Below are 19,104 nucleotides of genomic sequence, written 5' to 3'. Positions count from 1 at the left end.
GCTTATCCACTGTTGTCAAAGAGACCTCGTACACAGTCAGTGGCCACAGCAACCTTGGCAGTAGACCAAACTGAAAGCACCAGAGTTTTAGTTTGCCTGGTAGAGCACAGCTGTTTATGCTCTTCAACCCTTCCACTGCTTGTCGTCTAACTTCTCCCACTCGGACTGTGTCCTTTAGATCCCCATCGTACCATCTCCCAAGACTCTTCACTGGCTTCTCAGAAACTGTTGGTTATTGGCTCACCATTAATGAAGAATGTTTTATCTACTACCTTTCCTTTAACTATTGAGATACTCCTTGATTTAGAGGGCTTAAATTGCATTTGTGCCCATTCAATATTATCTGTTAACTTCCCCAATAACCGATTAGTGCAGGCTACTGTTGTAGTCATGGTTGTCATGTCATCCATGTATGCTCTGATTGGTGGTAGTCGCATCCCAGAAGCCAAGTGTCTCCTCCTACTACCCATCTTGATGCCCTAATGATTACTTCCATTGCCATGGTAAAAGCCAGTGGAGAAATGGTGCATCCTGCCATTATTCCAACCTCTAAGCATTGCCATGGGGTGCTAAATTTTGGAGTTGAGAAACTAAATTGCAAATCTCCAAAATAGGCTTTCACTAAATTTGTTATTGACATTGGTACTCTAAAAAAAATCAAATGCTGCCCAAAGAAGCTCATGTGGCACTGAATATGCATTAGCCAAATCCAGGAATGTCACATGGAGCTCCTTCCTCTCCTTTTTAGCTGATTGAATTCGTTGCCAGATAACATTGATGTGTTCTAAGCATCCTGAGAACCCTGGAATGCCCGCTTTTTGAACTGAAGTGTCAATTAAGCCATTCTTTAATAAGCAGGTTGACAATCTCTGCGCAATAATGCTGAAAAAAATCTTACCTTCCAGGTTTAATAGTGAAATAGGACGAAACTGACTGATGCTTGTAGCATCTTTTTCTTTAGGTATAAAGACTCCACCTGATCGGCGCCATGCTCTAGGTACAACCTGCTTTTCCCATGCCACTTTTACCAAATTCCACTGAATTCGTAGAACTCCTGAAGCACTCTTGTACACTCTGTACGGAACTCCATTAGGCCCTGGAGATGATGAAGCCCTTGCCTTTCTCACAACCTGCTCTATCTCTTTCCACTTAGGTGCACAGACCTCCATTTGGTATTCTGGTGGATTGATAGGTGGGATATCTGACGGAATTGACATAGGCTCATGCCTTTTTGCATCTGTATGCGTTTCCTCCAAATATCTCTCTAGCTCAACCCTAGATGTTTTTAAAGTGCCATTCTTCTCACTGGTGAATAACTTCTTTACGAATTTGAATGGGTCTTTATAGAAATTAGCCCTCGCATGCTCCTTCTTTTTGTAGCGTTTCCGTAGGCGCTCAGCTCTGCGTTAAATAACAATAATAAATGCATTAGCAAAATGGCAATATAAAATCACTTGGAAACATGTTTTCATAATATCATGCTTAATATTTTTCTCACACAGCTAGATCTGTATACATCAAAATATCAAGCTGTCTGTTTAGTAAGGGGATCATCATATTTGAGGTTACTTGAGATCAAATAGTTTGAAAACCCTTTAGTGTGTAGGGTATATATATACACACACAAACACACTACTGTTAGTTTGAGGTCAGTAAGATTTTTTTTAAAGATTTTATTAGGCCTTGACACGTTTAATGTTACAAAAGATTTTAAAATATTTCAAATAAATTCTGTTCTTCCTATTAAAATATACTTCATATTAAATAAACCTAAAATATATTAAAATAGAAAATGGTTATTTTAAATTAATAATATTTTACTATAGTACTGTATTTTTTGTATATTTACTGTATTTTTGATGTAAAAACAAGTATTAAAAGTTTTTAATTTTAATAAAATTAAAAAAGATTGATTTTAGACACTGCCAATAATCTTAGAGTGGTCAAATATCATACAATTAAATGGACTGGTTGATATATTGGATGTCTATACATGTGATTGATTGTTTGAATTTCTAACTTGTTTTTAATTTTCTTAGCTTCTTGTGTTTAGTGCCCCAAGAGGCAAAAACATCCCATCTCGTTCAGGGAGCAGGATATGACACATACGTTCATGATGCGCACAAACTGGTGAGTTGGCACACTGAAAACAAAATAAAAGTTCAACCAAATGTTTTGTGTTACAAAACATTTTTGTGTTGTTTTGCCATGTTACTCATTGAAGTTGAATGTAACGTTCTTATCAACTTATTAGTTGCTAGTGTTTTTTGCTTTTTCAAGTTTGGTTTTTTAAATATTCTCACACTGAAACTGTCCTTCTCTCTTGCTCTCTCTCTCTCTCTCTCTCTCTCTCTCTCTCTCTCTCTCTCTCTCTCTCTCTCTCTCTCTCTCTCTCTCTCTCTCTCTCTCTCTCTCTCTCTCTCTCTCTCTCTCTCTCTCTCTCTCTCTCTAGTTAAACGAATGTACTGCTCTTTCACGTGACTGGAACTGGCCAAATTCTGCAAAAACCACTGAAAACAACCCAGCTACAGAATTCTATGAAGGGCACTTCCTACAAACCCTGTTCGACAGGATCGCACGCATACTAGAGCAGGTAGAGTAGTATTCTCAGCAAGATCCCTCACTCTCAACTTGAATATACACTGTGTTCCAAATCATTATGCAAGTGACATATCAGTAGGATTTCAGTACAATAAACATTCAGATTTTAGCTTTTCAAAGAAAGTGTTTGTTTGTTTTATTTCTCCATATCTTTTTAGATAACTGGTATCAACCTCAGACAGGTTTGTTAAATAGTTTGCCAGCCAGGTCTACTTGGGTAAATGGAAACCCTACTTTAAGAAGTTGTTTCATGTTAAGCAAGAATTTTCTGAAGATGAAAAGCATGACATGGTGCAATGTTATGCAAAAGGCATGAAAACAACTAATATTGTGTGAAAACTAAATGGACACTATCAAACTATCATAAGATTTGTGAGTAATTTACAGCACAAGAGAACTCGATCAGATAAAGGCTTGAGAAAGTTTCTGTCAAAAAAAGTTATTGTTTAAAAGGACAGCTATAAAAAAAGCCATGGTTGAGCAGCAAACAGATATTTGAAGCTGCTGGTGTCTCTGGAGTTTTAAAAACCTCCATGCAGGCTGACAGTTATGCGTAAAGTTGCATTTCAGCCATCTCTCACCATAGCTCACAGAAACATTTACAGTGGATGTGGAAATACATTTTTAAACAGTTTTATTGCAGTGGTGTTTTTTGCAGCATGGGATAGTGCATTGTCCTGAAGGAAAATCCTATTGAAAAGGCATTATCCTAAAGGGATTTCCCAATATTCCGTCCCAAATCATCACCCGCTAGCTCCTTGCTGGAACGTTCTTTCTCCCCATATTGCATGAGAACTGTGACTTGCTTAATAATGTGAAACAACCTCTTTAAGTAGGGTTTCCATTTACCCAAGTAGTTCTGGCAAACTATTTAAAGTTCCTCTGTTGTCAATAATTTTATCCCTTAAAACTCGTCTTTGTCACCAAAATGAAATATCTAGAAGTTTTTTCCTTGAAATTTTTTTTTTATGCCTTAAAATAGCTTGAATGTAACTCTACACCCTTGCCTCATTTAGTATATGCGGTTCTATGAATATGCCAATTAGCCCCGCCTCCACTCACTCACACCAGCTCAAAGATCCACTAGTTGATGATCACATGTTGACATGATTTGTTACATGGTAGTTTGAGACGTCAGAAACAGAAGCGAATTTCAAGCCCCGTTTTTGAGATTGTCTTTGGTTCACTGAAGTTTTAAGGAGAAATACTCCGCAATGGTTTTGACTTATTAATTTGCACATGATTTGTCTTAAAGCATATTAAAAACACCACATAGACATATAAACAACACTAAAAGCTTGATTTTCACCACAGGGGGACTTTAACAAACCTGTGAGATTGATACCAGTTACCTAAAAAATATGGAGAAATGAAACAAACTTTCTTTGAAAAACTAAAATCTGAATGTTTATTCTACTTAAATCCTACTGATATGTCACTTATATAATAATCCACAGTGTACAGTGGATAAAAAAGTCTACACACCCCTGTTAAAACAGCTGTTTTTTTGTGATGTAAAAAAGAAAAATCATATCAGAACTTTTGCACGTTTAATTAAAAAATTCCAACCATATGCATGCCACTGAAAACCAAAGTGACACATTTCAGAGAACAAAAAACAACAACTTGGAATAACTAACTGCACAAATATGCACACCCCTGAACTTAAACTTAGTTGAAGCACCCTTTGATTTTATTACAGCTGTCAGTCTGTTTGAATAGGTGTCTATCAGCTTGACACATTTGACACAATTTACATGGTAATATTTTCCCAATTCCCCCTCTTTTTTTGGATAAACGTTCCGTTCAATTTCTGAAAAAAGATCTGTGCTTATGTTGTTGCAAAATTTAGCAGGGTTTGGATGGGTTTTTTTTGACAGAAAAGGCTTGTGTCTCTGCCAGCATGTCCCATTGCCCAGACTAGGGCTGGGCGGTATGACGATATATATTGTCTCATTGATATAAAGTATCAATTGTTAGAGATTTTGCTGTATTGTTTATATCTTGGTATATAAATACATCCTCGTAGTAGATAAAAAGCGGGCCGTGCATGATGTTAAAGAGTTATTAAGTGCAATAAGCTGTGAACAATAGAACTCAATGCGTAATCGTGCTGACTGACACACACCCCAAACGCAGACAGCAGGTGATCCTGAATTCAGTTGTCTTTCGAGGCTTATTGCGCTGAAATAATTAAACACACAAACAATTATGTCAAAATGCCAATTGTGTGGAGTATCCACATAAACACAGTCGTTTGTCTTAAGTGAATGTAAACAGTTGGCCGAAAACCATGCGTGTCAGTGTATTCGGCCCATGCATTCGATCTTCAAGTGACAGTAGCCTAATATTCTGTACCTGCTGCTGTCTGTGTTATTAATGTTAATCAAATAGCAAAAGACAAAGAGAAAATCACTCGCTGATCTTGAATAACTTTTGTATCTTAATGAATAATAAGAATAACATTTCCTGCAATTCTTCATTTGTTTCCCTTTGCCAGCCATATGAGCTTAATCTGCAGGTGACATCAGTTCTTTCCAGATTAGCTGTGTTTCCTCACCCTCACCTGCATGAGTACCTCCTGGACCCGTACATCAGCCTGAGCCCTGGAGCACGATCCCTCTTCTCCACTCTAGTCAGGGTGAGAACCATGTTAAAAGCTGACAATATGTAATGTTGTTGTGAATGAAAGCTTGATGCCTGATATATCAGCTATAGGCTTTCAGAACAGCAGCCCTGTCTGCCTCATTTATCTGTAAAACATGAGCTTTGTGTTTTCCTGTAGGTGATAGGGGAGTTAATGCAGAGGATCCAACACATCCACAATGTGACAGACAGACTGATGATGATCAGGAGACAGCTGATGGGACTGGAGGAGGAGACTGTGTAAGATAGTCACTGCATCTGTTAAAAGTCAAGTCACATTTATTTATATAGCGCTTTTTACAAAACAGATTGTTTCAAAGCAGCTTTACAGAGATAACAGGTTCGTTTTCAGAAGAAAATAGCGCAAAAAAGTAATGCAAAAAATAATGCAAAAAAGTTTCCAGAAGAAAATACAGTCACAGTCCAGCTTAAGTAAGTTCAGTGATGTTACATTTTTTTTTTTATTAAGTTATTAATTTAGTTCATTTACACATTGTTGGTTTGGAACAATCAGAATATTATCTAGTTCCATCTGGTTTAAGATCAGAGTCATCACGCTGAGATGGAGACTAGGGATGGCGAAAACTAAAACATTTCTAGACCGACCACCGAGCCTCATTAGCCGGTTGAAACCGGTTAACCGATTAGTTTAAAATATGCTACGCTATTTGAAATAACAGCCATTTCGAGCCGTGCCTGCAATTTCGCAACTCTGTCGCATCTCTCTGCCCCCGGCTCACACACACACTGCCCCCCGCTCACACATACACTGCCCCGGCGCCGCCCTAACACTCATGTCACTTTTTTTAAATCCCCTACAGCGCGACACATGAGTGCCGCAAACGCGGCACTGAGGAGCTTGCATGTAATCGGTGGACAAATTGCTCCTTAGTTCCCTTTCAGTCGATAACGTCAGACGTAGTCGACGGTCGACTGAATGGAGATCTCGCTAGAGAGCCTGTCTTCTTCGAGTACTATTGAACGAGCCAATGTAATTGGCGTGCGTGATTCGCATCACACACTCCGCCCCCGCGGCGCGGGTATAAATACGGAAGTGGATGCACGCACTAGTTGCCTTTCGCTTCGGAGCCGATCGTTTGATGTCTCTGAGAGTGCTGTTGTCTACAACGAGCGAATGTGTCGGTGTTCTTCAGGAAGACTCTCCCAGTGCTGGTGTTCTACAGCGCGAGTGCAGCGGTGATCGCGAGCTTTGAGCTCTCAACTGCTGTTTTAACAGCAACAAATTTCTAAATGTTTGTGTGTGTTGATGGCTGGTTAGAGGGCGGAAAAGTGAGTGCTTCACTGTTTCAGTTCTCTGTTCAGTGTTGCCGCGGTCATTCCCCTGTGTGCTCCGGCACTGGTGACGGTCCTATTTTCTGAAAGAGCAACACTGGTGCGTTTGCGTCTTTTTCAAGATGTCATTCCGCCCGTGCGTTTCTGGGTGCGGTCGTTCCCTGTCTCTCTCTGATGGTCACAACTGTTGTGTCACGTGTTTGGCTTACAGCACGCTGAGACAGCTTTTGTGGACAGCTCATGTTTTCACTGTGGGAACATGACTGTCGCAGTGTTGAGGGCGAGACTCGCCTTCGTTCGCGGAGAGCGAGTCCCCATTACCATGCCCCACCCTCGGGTGCTGTGTGGGATGGGTGACCGGAGGATAGTGTTGGATGTCCCGCCCGGTAACCATTCCCTGTGGGCTCCTCACTCCTCCCTTCCACTGCAACCACTGGAGCCTCCTGTGTTGTCTGCTGGTCCATCTGTAATGGGTGGGCCAGCGGTTTCACTCGGGGCTCCCCTGGAGGACAGGACGCCGATTGCAGCATCGGAGGGTGAGCTGACTTCTAGAGATGATGACTCGGCTGCATTGTCTCCCTCCGGTAGCTCAATGTTGCCCGAGCCGGATCCAGAATTATCAGCTATGCTGAAACGGGCCGCCGAGGCTGCCGGGCTCGAGTGGAACCTCCACCGTGTCCCGTTCAGTCTCGGTTGGAATCTGGAGTTTGGTATCTTGGGGCAGGCCGCGCTGGTTCTCAGCTCGCCGCCCCAGTGCCTTTCTTTCCCGAAATGCATGGAGAGCTTATCAGGTGGTGAACAGCATCTTTCTCTGCCAGAAACTGCCTGAATAGCTTTTCCCCCTCATTACCCTTGATGGAGGAACGGTGAAGCGTTGCGAGGTGTCCCTCCATTGGAACGGTCTGTCGACACAGGTGCACCTGTGTCCGGCGGCCGCTGCCTTTTGGGGGGATCCTCGTCTCCCCCCTAAGGCCTGTGAGTTTTCGTCTGTTCCGACGGGCAGAGCTTACAAAGCCTGTGGGCAAGCCCCTTCTTCTTGTGTGCCATGGCGTTGCTGCAGGCTAGGGCACCCATGGCATGCACGAGGGTAATCCAGACCGTGCGCTCATAGGTGAGCACCGCACTGCATCCGACCTCACCCTCCGGGGTACAGGTGTCGTAGCGTGCGTGGTCGGTCTGGCGATGTCCACCTTGGTGGTCCAGTAGCGCCTTCGTTGGCTCAGCCTGGTTGGTATGGCGGATGCGGACAAGGTTCGGTTCCTGGTCTCCCCAATTTCCCAGGTTGGGCTGGTCGGCGACGCAGTGGAGAACTGCATCCAACCGTTCTCTGCCGCTCAAGCGCAGACGGAGGTCATCCGGCACATCCTGCCCCGGTGGCCAGCTGCTGCCTCCACCCGCCGCCGGTGGCAGCTCCTCCGCCTGCTCGTCGCCGTGGGCGTTCCCCGGCCGCCGCTTCTGCTGGCCCTCCACAGCAGCCTCCACCCAGGCCTCAGCATGGAGCCGGCCGCAGTAAAGACGCCCAGTCCGCTCCAGGCGCTGCCAAGCCAGGTGGCAAGCGACAGCGAAAGCATTCCGGAGCGGGCCGCCCAGGAATGGATGAGATGCTCTTGGAGTGACACGATCACTCCCTCCCCCCGGGTGAGGGCCGGGTGGAGCCTTTGTTTGTGTGTGTGTCTGTTCAGCCGCTGGCTCCCTAAAAAAAAAAAAAAAAGCGGAGCAAGCGGTACCCACACTTCAAAGAGAGAGCAATTTCATCTGTTCCTGGGTCCCAAGAGGGCCAGTCTGGCGGGTGTGACCCTGTATAGCCTTACACCCCTCAGCTCCCCCTTGGTCGCCAGCAGGCAGCTTGGTGCGTTCGAGGACCCGGTCATCCGCCTTCTCACGCGCCCCCTGCCGCTTGTGGAGACAGGTAAGTGTTGCACAGCACACTAACACCACTCTCTCTACTTTGCTGCCCCACCTCAGGCTCGGCTACCCCGCTCAAGTCAGTGATAGTCATCACATTAGGTGTTGAGCAGACGTGCTCCTGAAAATTCAGTGATATTCATCACACCGAGTGTTGAGCAGTGCTCCTGACTTGTGCATGCTTATCTTATCCTGCTGGCGAAGGATTTGATATAGCCGCTCCTCCAGCCGGTACGAAGGCCATTTGTAAACTCGTTCTTCGTGCTACTAGGTGGTGGGTAGTGACCATCTTGGCCCAAGATTGGTCTGCAGCTCCGACCTGAAAGACATGTGCTTAAGAACAGATCTCTACCTTCCGCACCGCAGGCCATCCTGTGGGTGGCGTGTAAGGGTGGAGTATCAGTACAGTGTCCTTCCCTTCGAGTGCTCCAGAGCCCGTTGGGTCTTCAGGTCAACTGGAAGAGAGTAATCTCGCCCACGGGCTTAGTATCTCTTTTTTCAGTTTTGGAGATGGACTCGGTCTAACACGTTTCTCCAATGAGAATGTGTTCAGCTGGTGTTTGAAGTGAGAAAGGGTCCCACTGGAAGAACTTTCAGAGGCTCCTGGGGTATATGGTAGTTGCAGCCATTGGCTTCCTCCATATGTGACCGCTTCAGCGCTAGCTTCATGATCGAGTCCCTAGGTGACCGTGGCAGAGCAGCTCACCCTGTGTGACTATAGTTCATCCCGGTCTGCTGCCAAACCCTCTTCAACAGAGGGGCCATGTACAAGGGCGTGTTTTAACAGGGGCCTGGGCGACCCCCGACTACACGGGCATTCGTGCCTCGAGTTGTTAGACATTGCGACCGCTGCTGTCACAACTCACCCGTCACCTCCTCCTTGGAGTCAGAAGCTTCTGAGGACGCTTTGTTCCACTCTTCCCGCTTTACTCAATCGTGCCGCCATCGAGCCTCACGACAGTTATAGCCAGGGCAAGTGGAGACTCCATCCCCTGGGTCCAGCTGGGTCATGACCATTCCGGGGCCGCTCAGTTGCCCCCCCGGTTTCATCTTTCCGCCAGTGTTTGTGTAAACCGAGCGGACTACCCTTGGACAAACACTGGGTCTCAGCTGCCCCAGGGGCCCGCAGAAATGCGTTTAACCCCAGTGAGCCTTCTAAAAGTGACTGCGACTCATGGTCGCCTTGCGCCTGCTCAAGTCAGTGAAATCGTCACACTTCATGTTGAGCAGAATTGCTCCTGAGACTCAGTGAAGTTCATCGCACTCAGGTGTTGAGCAGCAATGCTCCTGTAGCTCAGTGAGTTCATCACACTCAGGTGTTGAGCAGAAATGCTCCTGTAGCTCAGTGAGTTCATCACACTCAGGTGTTGAGCAGAAATGCTCCTGTAGCTCAGTGAATTCGTCACACGCAGTGCTGAGCAGGAATGCTCCTGGTGCTCAGTGAAGTTCTTCGCACTCAAGTGTTGAGCAGAAATGCTCCTGAAGCTCAGTGAGTTTATCACACTCAGGTGTTGAGCAGGAATGCTCCTGAAGCTCAGTGAACTTGTCACACTCAAGTGCTGAGCAGAAATGCTCCTGTCGCTCAGTGAAGTTCTTCGCACTCAAGTGTTGAGCAGAAATGCTCCTGAAGCTCGGTGAGTTTATCACACTCAGGTGTTGAGCAGGAATGCTCCTGAAGCTCAGTGAACTTGTCACACCCAAGTGCTGAGCAGAAAATGCTCCTGAAGCCCAGTGATCTTCTCATGTTGTGTTGAGCAATGCTCCTGTCTTTTGCGCCCGTCGCTTGCACCTACGTGCCAAGTCAGGAGAGGAACAGGTCTTCATAGTTGCCCCTTATTGGCCCAACTAGACCTGGTTCCCATCAACAGCCTTCCTGACTTCCCCTGAAAACTCTTTCGGGGACGGGGCACGATGGCACACGCGTTCTTCCCCCGGAGATTCCGGGCGGTCTTACATCTGAACACGGAGGTTCAGGTGGCTATCACAAGAACATGTGATAGTTACCATCACTTCTGCGAGCACCCCCTAGAATTGGGTAGCGTGCTTACGCCTTTAGAAGTGGAACCTAGTCGTTGAGTGCGTCTTCTCTCCAGAGGAGATCCTGAAAGCTTTCGATCACTTCAGTGCTCTCTTTTCTGCAAAATGGGTTGCAGTAGGCTGTTTTCCTTCACCCTCAAAATGATGTTGCCTCGGTGTTTAAACGACGCTCATCGTGTTGCAGAAGTATGCAGAAGCACGTTCTGATCGTCAAGTTCCTGAGGAGCACGGTCTTGTAAATCCTTGTGTCCCTCTTTATCCTCTTGGGCCTTGTCCCTGGTGCGACTGCACTGCAGAGACCGCCCCTGAGCCACTGCAGGTAGTGAGTTAAAAAATCTGTTATATCAGTTCTCCTGCTCGCGTGGTCTCTACTAGAGGGTAGGGACTTGCTCGCTTTCGGTCAACGTATTGTGCCTGGAGTCTGGGCCGGCTAACTCTCACAAGCTGAGACCCCGGCTCGGATTGTGCCCAGGGTTCCTACCTCTCCCGTAATAGGAGCAGGTGGTGAGCCTGCAAGCGCTGCCCTGGAGGAGGCAGATCCAGCCCTGGCTTCTCTGTCCGTTCACTTGGACGTGTACAGAACGCAAGCCATAGACCTCAGACCAGCTCTACAAATATCTGTTGGAATTCAGCAGAGAGGGAAGGCTGTTTCCATGCAAAGTTGCACTTAGTGCTTGCCTTCATTTCGGTAAAAATCCGAGGTGCAACATGTCCACTTAGGTGTTGAGCTCCTCTATGGGGAGGACGCCTGGGCGTTGACGATATGCTTTGCTAAACAGATTCTAGAGTTGGGGGCTGGACGACACCTAGTTGAACCACTGCTTCCCGTGGGCTCCCTTCTCATGAAGCCAGTTTCACCGTGAGCCCGGTTCAAGTGTCGGCTTGCTGCGCCATTCCCCTCCTATGGACTGGATACGTGCGCCTTTCTACTCCAGTTGAGTTCCCTTAAATTTGAACCCTGTTGAGTTCCTCCACACCCCTCCGACGTCGGACGTGCGGAACGTCTGGTGTTAGGCCTACCACTCGTAAGCAGTGTGGAACCTGTGTTAGGCTGGGTCCATATGTTGCGGTCCCTACGGCGACCCCATATGTGTATTCTTCCACGATACGGCTCCCTGCGGCGAGCCCGTGTCTTCCCTCGGCAGAGTCTCTCTGCCGTCACTGTCCGGTGTGTCTCCCCCGTCTTAGGCTGGAGCCACCCCAGTGACATTCCATATGTTAGACTGCCCGGTTTCCGCCCAGTTCATATGTGTATTCTCCACGTTACCTCCCTCTGGGTTGGATGTGGCTTCCGCAGCGTCCCTTCCTTCCAATGTAAGGGGAACGCTTTCCCAGTGGTCCTGTAGGAACAGCAGTGACTTCCCTGGCCTAAGCCCTGTCCTTCCCCGCCTTAAATTTGCGGGGGCATCAGGAGGCTTTTGTTTAGGCACTGGAAGGTGGCAGCTTTAGTGGCGTTTTCAAAGGTTATCCCCATTCAGTCGACCGTCGACTACGTCTGACGTTATCGACTGAAAGGGAACGTCCTGGTTGCGTATGCAACCCACCGTTCCCTGAAGGAGGGAACGGAGGACGTAGTCCCCTTGCCACTACCGCTGGACCACCGCTGACCCCGGGTTACTCTCGGCTCCTCAGCGAAAAGCAACTAGTGCGTGCATCCACTTCCGTATTTATACCCGCGCCGCGGGGGCGGAGTGTGTGATGCGAATCACGCACGCCAATTACAGTGGCTCGTTCAATAGTACTCGAAGAAGACAGGCTCTCTAGCGAGATCTCCATTCAGTCGACCGTCGACTACGTCCTCCGTTCCCTCCTTCAGGGAACGGTGGGTTGCATACGCAACCAGGACGTTTCGAAATGGTTTGGGTACAAGGTGATCGCGTTGAAAATAAAGCCGTTAGTCTAGCGTTAGAAGCTGTAACGAAATCTGGGTCAGGCTTTGGGGATACGTATTCAAAGATTAGTAATTTACAATTAATAATCGTTCATACGGGTTTGACCCAGATAATCATACATGTTAAAACTCCCAAAAACTGATAATATTTCCCTGCATCTGCATTCATATATGTACTTAGGCAATTAACACAAAGGATTATAATTAATTGCATATGTAGACTATATTTTACAGACAGGTTAAAATTAGCTCAATTGTATATCAATACTTAATCAAAACAGATTATAATTTAATCTGTTTAATCTTTATAATTTAATCGGGATAATCTTTAAGGGGATTAATTTGTGACTGAATCATCTTTTCGTCCAGCAAAAACCTGATCATTCAATCTCAATCAAACCTCACAAAATTATCCTACTTTATAGACTTTCTGGAGAAGCTATTCCTTTGGCCAGAAGGAACAGCTTTCCTGTTCTATAACGATTCTTTAAGTAGGCTATCAATAAATTTGTAAAGCACGTAGCTTTGGATGGTATACATTAAAGTGACTTGTATGAGCAGAGACAGAATCAATAAATTAATATAATGCCTTTAATAAAGGCAAAGTTACGTATACAGGTTATAACAAACAATAAATGTATTTACAACAAATACAACGACAATGGAAAAGAATGCATCATTAAAGAGAGAGAATGAGAGAGAGGGAGAGAGAATGAGAGAGAAAGAGAGAGAGAGATCCGTAAGGATCACAGTTTTGCTAACTTCACCTGGACAAAACCCTCTGACAGACCACAAGAAAATCAACATCAAATCTTACTGCTATGAAAGCTTAGTAAACGAAATACTTGCACATTTATAGCTCTTTTGTGTGGCTGATATGAAGAAGGCGTGTGTGTCTCGATCCTGGGAGCATCACGTGTTCACTTGTTCTTCCAGAGCGAGCCAAGCTCGGCGATTTTGAATGTCCGTTTGAGGTGAAGTTGCCGGTTGATAATTCAGACTAAGTTAATTTCACTCGTCGTGGAAATGAACCAAGGAGAATTCGAAAATGGAAGAAATAAGAAACAAGACTTAAACTTAAAGAAACAAACAAACAAAGGAAAAGATCCCCTGAGGGGGATCACGCGGAGCAGTTCTCTTGGGGTAGCAGTTCTCTTGGGGTAGCTCTCTTGGGGTATGTGAGCCAATCCGAAGTGGTCCCTTTGGAGGGAGATTTTATGACTCTTTGTGTTCAGACAGCACATTTGAATCTGCAATTTCATTGGGGGTTTTAATAGAAAGAATCTTCGATTCTTATAATACCCTTGTGTCACAAAGTTAACAAAATGTAATGTAAATTAACAAATGGGGAACGAAGATTGGAATTCATAGAGACCAAATATGGTTCGCATATCTGTATGCAAAGTCTAAAACATTAACCCATTAGAGTTTACAAGAAATCAAAGGCCAAAACAACATCCGAAGGAAAATCATGAGATGTGAAAATTAGATACGTTTATACATTTCTCAAGTGGTTTTATATTTATATATATATATATATATATATATATATATATATATATATAAGATTAACAGGGTTTATTTATCCTCCTCAGGAGAATTAAGCGAGTGTCACATCTCTCAGGAATTCCCTTTTAGAGGTCATAAAAATCCTTAACTATTGTAACAGGATATTCACTAGGCAAAACCAACACTCTGTGTGTGTGTGATTGGTCCAAACGCTACAACTACTATACACTTCCCAGATACCTTCATAGGACCTGGGCACTCGGACGAACATAACAACATATCAAATATATTTGATAAAGTCTTTATATGATGAAGTTAATTAAAGTTTCAAGTGTGTGTGTGTGTGTGTGTGTGTGTGTGTGTGTGTGTCTTCATCCTGAGTTCTTCCTTGCCAGATTTGGGGGTAGTTTGGTGATAACACATCTCTGTGAAGCTTGGTGTCTTGTTGCCTGTTGAACCTCTGGGTGCCATAAAATTGACACCCGAATCGTCTATTGCAGACTGGCCGGAGCCTAATGCGTAATTTGTCTTGATGAGTTCAGAGGCTAAACGCTTTGTGATATCAGAAGGAATGTGCATTCATATGTGTTCAGATGAATGACCCATGATTTAGCCAGATACCCTACAGTCCCCCTTTTCGTCGGATGGAGTCCCTGGGTGGACATCATTGGACGACAATCATCACAATGGGTGGATGGCAGGTGGATCATGATGGTCGGGTAGCAGGTAGTTATCAGGGCTGAGGATTCAGCTCGATGATGTTTGAGGTGGTTTCTGGCGTGGTACTCTCTTTCCGAGGGTTCCGTCGGAAACCTCCAGACACGGCCTTCGTGAGCTTGGCTGTAGACGTTGGCATCTCGTTGAGGCTCCGGTACAGGATGAAGGCCAAGCCCAGTGTCAGGGTGTAGTTGATTGCCGTAGAGCTACACGGCGCAGTGTCAGCTGCGGTCCAGGCTTGGACAACAGGTGAGGTAGTCAAGATGGGCAGTCGAGACAAAGCTTGGAGGGCTGTGTCGATAGGAGAAATGTCAATTAGCTGGGACCCCCCTTTCGCAATCCACAATTCCAGTTCTGATTCATACTCTTCGCTTGGAAGATGGTACAATGCCAGGTCACCCAGGTGGAGGATGGCATCTTTCGGTACTTGGATCCACATGCTCTGGTTGAGCAAGGTGGCACGGGTGGCAGTGTCATGTTGGACGTAGGTGAGTGTAGCTTTGCGCACTGGGGTGTTAACAAGCCACCTGTTGCCTACAATCTCTGCTCGTGTCTCAGTGACTTGAGTGCGAGGCTTGGCCTCGGCAGGGCAACGTGTGTCGCTGATCATGGGTTGCAACCCGCAGATTCCGTCAGTGTGTCTCTGAGGAAGGGCTTGCTAGGGCAGAGATAGTGAATGTCTTTGGTTAGGGTGCACATGTGCAGGTTCGGGGCCAGGTACAGCTGTGTGTCGCTGTCGTGCTGGGATGGTGCTACCCAGGGAGTAGGCAAGGTGTATTTGTAGAGGGTCAGTTGGCATGGTGCTGGCGGAAGCCAGCACGGTTTGCACAAGGCTTAAGGGTATCAGGTACGGCGTAGTTCTACCCATGGCTAAGCTGTCAATGGAGGAGTTCACCTCCCGCAGCATGTCTCTCATCAGGGCTGTGACCAGCTGAGTCTGAGCAAAGTCATTCTGAAGACAGTAAACAGCTGTTTCATGGAGTTCACTATCTGGTTCAGCAGAACGCTGTGAGTGTTGAGAATTACCACAGTTCCCTTCAATGTCTTGCCGATGGTCTGCAGGGATGCACTCTGTGTGGTGAGTTGCTGTTTTAGCTCTGGGATCTCAGTCTGAATTTCAGCCACATGCCGCCTCATGGTGGCTAGGCTTACTGCGTTGACACTGGACATAACAATCTTACACAGGGTTCCAACAGCAGCGGCGAGCAAAGCTCCCAGGAACCGTTTGGTGTGGCGGTAGTGTTTGCCTAAATCAGCTGTTCCTCGGCCCTCAGGGGCAGTCCGAACCTGGAGAAGAGGTGGTTCATCACGAGGTATGCCGTGGTTTGAGCAATGTTGTTGGGTGCTGGAAGACACTCTACCCACTTTGTGAACTGGCACACGACCGTGAGGAAGTACTTGTTGCCCCTTGTTGACCTGGGCAGAGGTCCTACCCGGTCGATTTGGAGGTCTGACCATGGAAATGTGACTCCTCTGCGTTGCAGTGGAGCTCTGTGGTTTGGGTTTGCCGGTTGAACTGGCAGCAAACCAGGCATTCTCTGACATATTCTGCCACGTCTTTCTGCATGCGGGGCCAGTGGGCCACTTGCTTCAGTGTCTCATAAGTGGCCCTGGTGCCGTGGTGTCCGGCACATGGTGCGTCGTGGGCATACATCAGCATGACCCCCCTTAGACACTGTGGCACCACAAGCTTTTGTCGCAGTGATGTCAACAGGTGCATACCACAAAAAATTGTGTCACAGGCATCATGTGTTTGATGTCATGTAGACATCTGAGGCACGGGTTATCTGTGAGGTCAGACGGTGCGATAGGGTGGTTGGAGGGGTCTGAGAGGTGGTTCAGAATAGTCTTTATGGATGTGTCAGAGGCTTGCATGTTTGCTATGTCGTTGTTTGACATCTGTTGAGCTAGCGTTAGAGGTTGTGAGGTTGGCACTGTTGCAGGAAAGGTTCGTTTGCTACGGGTTATCACTGCAACGTTAAAGGTAGGTGGGTGGGTTGGAGGTGACCATAGAGTGCCGTGCAGTGCGCCAGTCTTGGCAGGGGCATCAGTTTGGTCATTCAAGTCTTTGTCAAGGCCCAGTTGCCTTGAGTGTCCTTTCACCTTTTTCCAGTCAAGTCAAGTCAATGCATCCTCATTTATATAGCACTTTTAACAATCTAGATTGTTTCAAAGCAGCTTTACAGAGATAAACATATAATGTAAGGTAACAGAGATTTGTTTAGTTTTATAGTGGTTCTTGAAAAATGTTTTTTCCAGCTAAAGTTAGTTTTGATTGATTCACTTCCGTCTAAATGATAGTTTGTTATTAAATTAGGGGCCGCTAAGACGACACCGTTCTCTCTAAACAGACTTTAAACGCGAACCTGTGATAGACGCTGATGGCGTTCACATGCGCATTAAGAATTGATTCTATAGTTATGTGCTTTTGAATATACGTGCGCAGGTTTGTAATTCCTTACAAACCATGCCTAAACAAACTACTTGTCTTGTCTATAAATTTTGATGCAGAATTTTATTTTATCTTATCACTTCAGGTAGGTACGCAAACCAAAAAAAAATCAACAACGCTTTATCTGTAGAGTGGTATAGGGATCGTCCATAGGGAGAGACTAGTTGGCACTTCAGCACTGCATTGTCATCGGCATGCATCCGGCAGGCTGCGGGAAAACCTTGGGATAAACAAAGACACTAAAATTAGCGTAGATGCCATTCTTCTTATGATGTAACGAGTACATCAGGATTTAAGGTAAGTGTTCCCAGTTCCGGCTGACCTAATCTAAGCAGCCTAATATTGAATTATAGAAGTCTATAGAGTGTTATGTGAATGCTAGGTCAAAGAGATGTGTTTTTAGTCTAGCTTTGAACTGACAGACTGTGTCCGCTTCCCAGACAATGTTAGGAAGATTGTTCCAAAGTTTTGGTGCTAAATAGGAAAAGGATCTACGGCCAGCAGTCGATTTAGATATTTTAGGTATTATCAACTGGCCAGAACTTTGAGATCGCAATAGACGTGAAGGACTATATAGCGCTAAGAGCTCGCTCAAGTACTGGGGAGCTAAACCATTTAGTGCTTTGTAAGTAATCAGCAATATTTTAAAATTTATACGATGTTTAATATGGAGCCAATGCAGTGTTGACAGAACCGGGCTAATATGGTCGTACTTCCTGGTTCTGGTAAGAACTCTAGCGGCTGGGTTTTGATCTAGCTGTAGTTTGTTTATTAAGCGTGCAGGGCAACCACCCAATAGAGCATTACAATAATCTAGCCTCGATGTCATGAACGCATTAACTAGTTGTTCCGCATTTGTCAATGAGAGCATATTACGTAATTTAGATATATTTTTAAGATGGAAAAATGCGGTTTTACAGACACTAGACACGTGACTTTCAAATGAAAGATAGGTATCAAAGAGCACACCCAGGTTCCTAACTGACGACGAAGACTTAACAGAGCAGCCATCAAGTGTTAAACAGTATTCTAGGTTATTACGTGTGGAAGTTTGTTGTCCAATAATTAGAATCTCTGTTTTTTCAGAATTTAGTTGTAGGAAATTACTAATCATCCAATTTTTAATATCAACTATGCATTCCGATAATTTTGTGAATTGGTGAGTTTCGTTAGGTTTGGAAGAAATATAGAGCTGAGTATCATCAGCATAACAGTGAAAGCTAATTCCATGTTTCCTAATGATATCTCCTAAAGGTAGCATGTACAGAGTGAAAAGCAGCGGTCCGAGAACTGAGCCTTGTGGTACGCCATGCTGAACTTGTGATCGATAAGACATCTCTTCATTTACTGCTACAAACTGATAGCGGTCAGATAAATATGATTTAAACCATGCTAATGCAATTCCACTAATGCCAACATAGTTTTTTAGTCTATTTAAGAGAATGTTGTGGTCAATGGTGTCAAATGCAGCACTAAGATCAAGTAACACTAATAGAGAGATACAACCACGATCGGATGATAAGAGCAAATCATTTGTGACTCTAATGAATACTGTCTCAGTGCTATGCTGCGGTCTAAATCCTGACTGGAAATCCTCGCAGATATCGTTTCCTTCAAGAAAGGAACACAGTTGTGAGGATACTGCTTTTCTAATATCTTTGATAGAAAAGGTAGATTTGAGAATGTCCTGTAATTGACTAATTCTGTAGGATCAAGTTGCGTTTTTTTAACAAGTGGTTTAATCATAGCCAGCTTAAAGGTTTTTGGTACGTATCCTAGAGACAAAGACGAATTAATGATGTTAAGAAGAGGATCTATGACTTCTGGAAGCATCTCTTTCAATAGTTTAGTCGGTATAGGGTCTAACATACATGTTGTCGATTTAGATGAATTAACGAGTTTGCAAAATTCTTCTTCTTCTATGGCAATGAATGAATCAAATTTAACCTCAGAGAGACTATAATGCACTCCCTGATGCGATGCTGTAGTAGACAGTTGCATAGTTATAATTTTGTCCGTAATATTATCAATCTTATAAGTGAAGAAGTTCATA

General features: G+C 45.1%; 1 protein-coding gene across 1 annotated transcript in view; it reads left to right on the top strand.

Annotated features, from left to right (window-relative positions):
* fhip2b (FHF complex subunit HOOK interacting protein 2B) overlaps positions 1 to 19,104 on the top strand; it is a 50,552-nt gene that overhangs the window by 18,913 nt on the left and 12,535 nt on the right. Inside the window, exons 13-16 of the mRNA XM_077223241.1 lie at positions 2,040 to 2,130; positions 2,453 to 2,593; positions 5,102 to 5,242; positions 5,387 to 5,487. Coding sequence (XP_077079356.1) covers positions 2,040 to 2,130; positions 2,453 to 2,593; positions 5,102 to 5,242; positions 5,387 to 5,487 — 474 coding nt within the window. The remainder of the gene's footprint in view (positions 1 to 2,039; positions 2,131 to 2,452; positions 2,594 to 5,101; positions 5,243 to 5,386; positions 5,488 to 19,104) is intronic.

The sequence above is a fragment of the Siphateles boraxobius genome, unplaced genomic scaffold (genome assembly GCF_051911475.1).
Source record: "Siphateles boraxobius isolate OS27281-9 unplaced genomic scaffold, OSU_SipBor_1 9, whole genome shotgun sequence".
Lineage (NCBI taxonomy): Eukaryota > Metazoa > Chordata > Actinopteri > Cypriniformes > Leuciscidae > Siphateles > Siphateles boraxobius.
Note: the sequence above shows the minus strand (reverse complement) of the source record. Positions and strands in the feature narration are given on the sequence as shown.